This window comes from Lycium barbarum, chromosome 11, assembly GCF_019175385.1.
Source record: "Lycium barbarum isolate Lr01 chromosome 11, ASM1917538v2, whole genome shotgun sequence".
NCBI lineage: Eukaryota > Viridiplantae > Streptophyta > Magnoliopsida > Solanales > Solanaceae > Lycium > Lycium barbarum.
Genome location: NC_083347.1, coordinates 121,947,914 through 121,956,098, shown reverse-complemented (window position 1 = coordinate 121,956,098; position 8,185 = coordinate 121,947,914). Strand labels below are relative to the sequence as shown.

The window sequence follows — 8,185 nt, the reverse complement described above, 5'->3', positions numbered from 1 at the left end:
ATCTACTGCTACTAATGTGACTCTAAGTGGCTTAGAACAAGCAAGTAATCCTGAGGTAACAACCAAACCTCCTCCTGAAGGAGACCCTCCCCCCCACCTCCCATTAGGTGTCTTGGTTAGTATGGAATGTTAGAGGCATGAATAAAAGGTATAAGAAAAGTGAAATGGCTAACTACCTTAGAGAGAATAAAATCAAACTTGCAGGGTTAGTGGAAACAAGAGTTAAGGAACCAAAAGCCAAAGAGATTACAAATAGAATCATTCCAGGACGGGAACATGCAAATAACTATAGTAAGGCTGTTAATGGTAGGATCTGCCTGCGATAGGACCCAAATGTTTATGAAGTACAGGTTCTCGCTCAAGAAGCACAACTACTTCATTGCAATGTAGTGAATAGATAGATGCTAATGGAATGTGAGATGACCATTATTTATGGGTATAATACAATTGAACAGAGGAACGAATTTTGGGACCAGCTCAGCAGGCTATCTATACAATGTTCAAAACTATGGATTTTGTGGGGGGACTCCAATACTATCTTATACACCCAAGATAGAGTCTATGGAGCTACAGTCATAAATATAATGGTTACTGAACTGCCCTGGCAAGGGGATTATTAGACATGGTCCAACAGGCACCAAGGTAGTAATAGAGTGTGGAGTAGAATAGATAGGGCACTGGGGAATTCAGACTGGATGATGAGTTATGGGCGCTTGACAACATAATATAAACTACCTCACATTTCAGATCATGCTCCAATGGTGATAAGGACCAATCAGACAATTCCCCAGATCAAATCTCTTTTCAAATTCTTCAATGTATGGGCAAGTCATCCATCCTTCTTAGCAATGTTTGAAAGCTGCTGGAAGCAGAACCTACATCAGGATAACATGAGAAATATTTGGTTGAAATTAAAAGCACTAAGACTACACCTGAAGCAACTAAATAACTCTGAATTCAAAGGGATTACTGCAAGATTCACCCAAGCAAGGTTGTATCTCAAAGATGTACAAACTATGATCAACACTCAATACTCAGATGCACTGGTTAATGAGGAGAAACAAATCCTACAACAACTAGAGAAGTGGACCTTGATTGAAGAGAGTATAATACAACAAAAGGCCCGAGTATCTTGGATAAAACTGGGAGATTTAAACACTAGTTTACTTCTCTGCAGTTTTGAAAGAGAGGAAACAAATTAAAGAACTGGAGGCAATAGGGGGAGGAAAGTTGATTGTTGCGGATGACATTAAAGAAAAGATAATTCTCTTTTATAAATCACTAATGGGTACTGCCCTCACAAATGTAGTGGCAATGGATAGAATAGTTAGGCAACAAGGGCCAGTCCTAAGTCATGAACAACAACTCAAATTGTGTGCCCCAATTTTTGAAAATGATATACTTGATGTACTAAATTCCATAGGATATGATAAGGCCCCAGGAGTGGATGGGTTTAATGCAATCTTCTACAAAAAAGCATGGCAGATTATCAAGCATGAAGTTATAGGTGCAGTTCAAAATTTATTCCTTACAGGCCAATTGTATAGGACTGTGAACTGCACAACAGTAACATTAATACCTAAAGTGCCTAATCTTGCATCCATCAGAGAGTACAGGCCTATAGACGGCTGCACTATATTGTACAAAATCATTGCTATATACTGGCCAACAGAATCCAACAGGTCATTGCCACTATTATCACTGATACTTAGTCAGGGTTCATTCCAGGGAGGAAAGTTGAAGATAATGTGATACTTGCTCATGAACTAGTGAAAGCCTACACAGAGAAGCACCAGTCATATAGATGCATGATCAAGGTTGACTTGCAAAAAGCATATGATACAGTTGACTGGGGATCCTTGGAGCAAGTGCTGGAGTGTCTTGGTTTCCCTTACAAATTCATTGGTTGGGTGATGTAGTGTGTCAAGACTGTAAACTTCTATTATTATCAACGGGGAACCTACACAACCTTTTGATGCAGCTAGAGGGTTGAGCCAAGGGGATCTAATGTCCCCTTTTTTATTTGCTGTGGTCATGGAATACTTGAGTAGATGTCTTGGTACACTCAAGAAAAACAAACAATTTAAATATCATCCCCAGTGTGCAAAATTGAATGTTACTCACTTATGCTTTGTAGATGATTTACTCATGTTTGCAAAAAAGGAACCAAGATCAATTGCCTTACTACATGAACAATTTCAGATTTTCTTAGCAGCTTCAGGATTGCAAGCAAACATGTCCAAGAGTGTTGTGTACTATGGAGGAGTTTCAGATGCTATTAAACATGAGATCCAACAACTCCTGGGGTACAACCAAGGTGAATTACCTTTCATGTATCTTGCCATACCTTTGGCCCCCAGAAAGCTGAAAGTTGTCGAGTGGCAACCATTAATTAAGATTATATCTAGAGTATCATCTTGGTCAACAAGAAAGTTATCCTATGCAGGGCGAGTGCCGTTGGTCAAATCAGTTCTTTTTGTCATACAGTCTTATTGGGCCCAAATGTTTGTTATCCCAGCTAAGGTAATGAAAAATATAGAAGGATATTGCAGGAGTTTTATTTGATCTAGTACTAATGAAATTACCAAAAAATCACTTGTTTCATGGAGCAGAATGTGTATGCCAAAAGCAACAGGTGGACTTAATCTTACAAATTTAAAACTCTGGAACAAAGTAGCAATCACAAAAACATGTTGGGAGTTATCCAAGAAAAAGAATACTCTGTGGGTTAAATGGGTATATACATACTATATAAAGGGTCAACAACTAATAGAGCTGCCTATCCCTCAACAAGCTAGTTACATGGTGAAAAAAATCATCAAGTCCAGAGATCAACTGATTAATTTCCCTCAACAACCAATTGGGACAAAGAGCTTGATCAGGTGTGGCTACTTACAGATGCTTGGAGTGTTTCCACAAGTGTCATGGAAAAGTTTAATGTGTTTGAAATCAGAAAGACTAAAAGCAATCTTCACAATGTGGTTGCAGCAGCAAGATAGACTTCACACGACTAATAGACTGAGGAAATGGGGACTTCAAATGGATCCTAAATGCACTTTTTGTAAGACAATTGATGAGGAGACAAACCACCTCTTTGCAGAATGTGTTTACACAAGGGAATTATGGATGAGAATAATGTTGTGGCTGCAAATTGACTGTCCATTCCTTTCTAACTGGAACCAACTACAGGCCTAGATACTGCATTATACAAAGGGAAGGACACCACGAGCAATACTGATCAAGATGGTGTTCACAAAATATATTTACACTATCTGGACTGAGAGAAATGCAAGAATTTTTGAGAAGCATAAGAGAACAGCTAATGCGTTAGCAAGAGAGATAGGCTGCAATGGTAATATACGAGCTACAGATGTATCCCTGAGTCGACTGCTACAACAATGCCATTTTCCTTGCACTTGAGATTAATTAGGTAGTTGAGCTATTTTAGCATGAGATTTCCTAGTTTTTGTCTGTAGGAGCAAATTTGATAGATCATAGTCGGTTGGGTTTACCTGCTAGATTTGTAAATATTTTACTTGGTGATTAATACAGCTGATAGTTACCCAAAAAAAAAAAAAAAAAGGAACACAATATTAAAAAAAAATACATAAAGAGGGGATGAGCAATTAAAATGGGCAAAATATGCATTGTTTCATATGAGAGGAGGAAAATATCTAGTTTAAAGTTGAAGATAGAATTTAAATTTTAAAGCAATTGAAAGTGATATATATATATATATTTATTTTTTGTTGTTGCTTAAATGTGAAAGTGTACCTAAATTTAGGTTAGACGGCTTCGACTTTTACTAGTTCAACTCAACTAAATTGGAAACGTATTCTATCACTTGTTACCATTTGTTATATATGAATTAGCTTATTGTGGAAATTTTGCCATTGATAAATGTCTTAACACTGATGTAAAATTAGTTAATTACGCTTTTGCCGAACCGGGCCGAGCTGGCCCCCGGTAGGCTGGGCTACCGGGCTACATAGCATGTCCGGCCCAACCCCCTAAATTGTTCCACCTAGCCTAGCCCACTACTCATCTTACCGAGTTTCGTTCCGAGCCTGTTATGGGCCGAGTTAACTAGGCTCGGCCCACTTGATAGGTTTAATTGGAGCCCGACTATATCCGGATTTGCACCTCGTAGGGTCCCATTCAGGGGGAAGCGCTCCCTATTAAAGATTTTTTCATACACAGGGCTCGAACCTGAGACCTCTGATTAAGGGAGGAGTAGGCCCATCCGCTGCACCACATCCTTTGCTGGTTGATCAATGAACCTTTCCTACTACTACAATATTGTCAAACTGTCTTAAATGATTTGAATTGTGGCATTGAAATTGAAAAAAAGTGGTCAAGTTTGCTAGGATGAAATTTTACACTTGGACCCTTGAATCATTTTTAAAAATGTGATATTTAATATAAAGAATGATTTTTTTTCTTCTAGACAAAGAATGATTTAACAATTAAAAGATGTACAGAATTTTCCAGCATTAAATGTAAGTGTTGGTAATTACAGACTAATAATATGACATTTAGAATAAAGTCATAATCTTTTTAACAATTGGTATGATATGTCGTTGTTTTACAACACGTTGTTTGAGAGGTCGTTGTTTTTACGATATTTTATATCAAAAGTCATTTTTATGATATTTTGTATCAATGACTTTATCGCTACACATTTTGTAACAAAGCATCGTTGTTTTATCGAGTCCTGAGAATGAAATCACATTTAACAGGGAATGGTTTATCTTCAAAATTGAATTTTTCGGTGTGAATTAGATTTAGTAGACTCTAAAAGAAGTTTAAACACAGAATAAAAAAAAACAAAAAAGAGAAAGAAAAGGTCGGTGTCCATTGAATTGAAAAATCAGGTTTTCTAGAACACATTGGTGAGTTCGGTGGCTAGCTACATTTTGGTTTGATTTGATTTGTATATTTGACAAATTGACATAGTTGTTAACAAATTGACATAGTTGGTTTAGTTTCGGTTTGGATATAATTTGAACCAAATTAAATCATGAACACCCTTTAGATATGACATGTTAAAATCACAAGATCATTTCACGTATATTTTTAGTGTGTTATATACATTTTAATTTCGAATTGTCTTCTTTATATTTTAAAACTTTGTTGCAAATTAACTAAATTAAAACACATAAAATTGAACTGTGGGAGCTAGTAGTAATATTTCTTGAAATTTTTGAGCTTGGCTAAAACGGAAAAAGAAAAATTGTCACATAAATTAGGACAAAGAAAGTAACATTTTCTAAAACTTTGGTGGTCTAGATAATTGCCAAAGTACTATACTATGTCACATATTTGAAAATTTGGATAACACTAATTAAGTTACACAATCTAGAAACTAAAATAGTTCAACTCAAATACACCCATCTTCAAAATTTTGTCTTTTCTCTTTCACTTAATCACATTCATACCTTACAGCTAACAAAACGAAAGTGATGTTTTTTTACCTTCATTACATTAACAACAAACTAGAATTAAGGATAATAAAAATAAAAACAAAAGCAAGAGCTACAATATCATATTCCTACAAAACAAACAAGATTTTCCTCAAAATATTTTCACTACATTATACTTTGCTTATGGATAGCCATTTGAAGTGCTTTAGTCAAAGCTTTTACATCCAAATTAGTTTCATTTTCAGCTTCAACTATAGCTTCCATCCCAAAGAAGTACTTCCTTGTAACCCTAGCTTGGGCAACACTTAGTTTCATCTCTTCAAACGCCTCCAAAATTGATACTAGCACATCTTTCTCCTTTTTGCAAGTCACTTTCACCAAAAATCTTGTCCCAATAAGCTTCTCCACCTTCACTTCCTATTTTAAAAAAGCACAAAATTTCCTCGATAAGACCAAAAAAAAAATAGTTCATTTTACAAGATCACATTATTTCATTTTAGTCTATTGAAAAAAGAACGATAACTTTCTATATTTGGAAATTTCAAATCTTTAAACGTTCGATTTTATCCTCAAATGACATGCCCTCACGGCAGAACGACAGTTTTATCTTCCGATTTGAAAGAATTCACTAATTTTGGCCTAGGATTTGTATTTGCATTAATGATTCACTTAATATGTATAAATAATTCATTAAAACCAGGTTATAATCTGCCTTTTGTAGAACCAGAACCCTTAAACTCAAAATCTTGGCTCCGACTCTGCATTGATCTAGCTAAAAAATGTCAATGTTACGTCTAACGCCACAAGTTCTAAAGATAGTTTTCGTCGTACCTGATTTCTTTTTTCTTTCTTAAATTTCATACCATTCAAATACGATAATAAAAAATGATAGGAAAGAAGTGAAAAAGTAAACACAAGTAAAGAGAGAGAGAGAGTGTGTGTACTTGGACATGGTTTAAGAAGTTGTGATACTCTCTTTGGATAGCTTCTAGCTGGAGTCTCAGCTTGATGATGTAAAGGAAGGCATCCAATATTATAGAGCTCTTTTTAACCTTTAGAAACAAAACAAACAAAACATGATTTTAGTAATTTCTTTATTTTTTTTGTACCCATTTTTTTGAAACTTTAAAGGGATATATTAAAGGAAAAATAAAAAAGTATAAAAGAATATTGGTATTACTGATTTGGAGTTAGTAAGTGTTCGTAATTGGTGAAGCTTACTGCGATCAGCCATTTTTCTTTGCACCCTTCTTGATGATGCCATCTCTCTCTCTCTATTTTTTCTTTTTTTTTTTTGGTCTCTCTTATTAATATGTTGATGGTAAGAATGAATAAAGGGAGTGAAAAGAAGGGGTTTTTATAGACGGAATGATGTAATAGGTGATCACGGAATGTCAAGATATGTACTGACGTACTCTCTTTTTTCATCTCTAGGTTGTTTTTCCCTGTTCGGTATCCATACCCAATTAATCCGGATTCGCGTTGCACAAAATTCATTAATAAGGATAGCGCTTTCTATTAGGACATTTTTCATTTTAGGGCTCGAACTCGAGATCACTAATGCTCTCTCCGTCTCATAATAAGTGTCACCTTAGTAAAAAAAAATTATCCATTATAAGTATCACAGGAAACCAAGACATAAATTGACTACTTTTCCAACTCACAACTCAATCCTTAGACAAAAATGACAAGTTAAAGTAACATCTAAATGATGATTGAAAAAGGCACATAGTAACTTGGTATTGTTAGATTCCCAATTTCAAAAGGATTACTATTTGTGCATGCTCAAATCAAGAGGAAAAAAGTAATTTATTTTTATTATATAGGGGTAATTTAGTAAACTTTATATTATATTATTCATTTCTTAATATGCGTGTTTTAGACTAAGATGACACTTATTATGGAACGGAGGGAGTATAATTAAGAATGGAAAAATCAGATCCATTCTACTACAGTGATATCTCTAGGTTGTCATTCTCTTTTAGTTAATCTCTATATTGTGTGTGATTCCATTTATTTTTAATCTGTAAGAAGAAGATTGATCTATAGAAACAATTTAATTTCAACTTTTAATGTATTCTTAATGCATAAGTTTTTAAAGCCATACAAGATTTTGCATATTTAAAATTGTAATTTTTTTTTTTTTAAATTCTTTCTTAAAAATACTGATGAGTAGTTGAAAATTGCAAAAGATACATACTCTCTCCAGTTCGATTTCTGGATGAGTTTAAGAAAAAATATACTTTTGAAATTTATGACCTGAAATAAATAAATACTTATGTCCACTAAAATCATGTCATTAAAGATCAAAGTGAGAAGTTTAAATTAAATTAAATTTAAATAAAAAACCATATTCCTTTTTAGATTGACAAATAAATATTTTCATGAAAAAGAAGCCAAGTTAAAAGACAGACCAATGGACAGTAACTGGCAAATTGGCTAATATGGAATCAGTAGAAAAGGACGGATAGGAATGACAAATTCCATATAACAAGACATCTTTCTGAATCCAGGATAGGTTAGATTAGGACCAGCAGCCTTATACCATTTGCTTCTTTCATCATTTCCTTTGGTTCTTGCTTGTTTTTTTTTTCTTTTTCTTTTTTAACTTTTATTTTTTATAATAAAAAATGATGGTGTATGGCTTAACTTGTTGCACCTTGAATATTTACAGTATATCGATTTGTTACGTTCCATTAATACCACTACAAAAAACTGGAGTTAGCTATGAACTTCATCGCTGATCTATCACTAAATTGCTC

The 8,185-nt window shown here is 34.4% G+C and overlaps 2 protein-coding genes across 3 annotated transcripts; one reads left to right on the top strand and one right to left on the bottom strand.

The window, feature by feature from the left end:
- The first annotated feature begins 1,808 nt into the window (after nucleotides 1-1,808).
- LOC132620251 (uncharacterized) lies at nucleotides 1,809-2,565 on the top strand. Its single transcript, XM_060334929.1, has 2 exons — nucleotides 1,809-1,905; nucleotides 2,138-2,565. The coding sequence occupies exons 1-2, from the start codon at nucleotides 1,809-1,811 to the stop codon at nucleotides 2,563-2,565; spliced, it is 525 nt and encodes a 174-aa protein (XP_060190912.1).
- A 2,830-nt stretch (nucleotides 2,566-5,395) lies between these two features.
- LOC132618079 (uncharacterized) lies at nucleotides 5,396-6,988 on the bottom strand. 2 transcript variants are annotated; one of them, XM_060333131.1, is made up of 3 exons: nucleotides 6,645-6,988; nucleotides 6,368-6,475; nucleotides 5,396-5,840 (listed from the first exon to the last, which is right to left on the bottom strand). In XM_060333131.1, the coding sequence occupies exons 1-3, from the start codon at nucleotides 6,918-6,920 to the stop codon at nucleotides 5,589-5,591; spliced, it is 636 nt and encodes a 211-aa protein (XP_060189114.1). In that variant the 5' UTR covers nucleotides 6,921-6,988; the 3' UTR covers nucleotides 5,396-5,588. The 2 variants fall into 2 exon arrangements, with proteins under 2 accessions (XP_060189114.1, XP_060189115.1); XM_060333132.1 differs by having other exon boundaries at nucleotides 6,604-6,901.
- Between the last annotated feature and the right edge of the window lie 1,197 nt (nucleotides 6,989-8,185).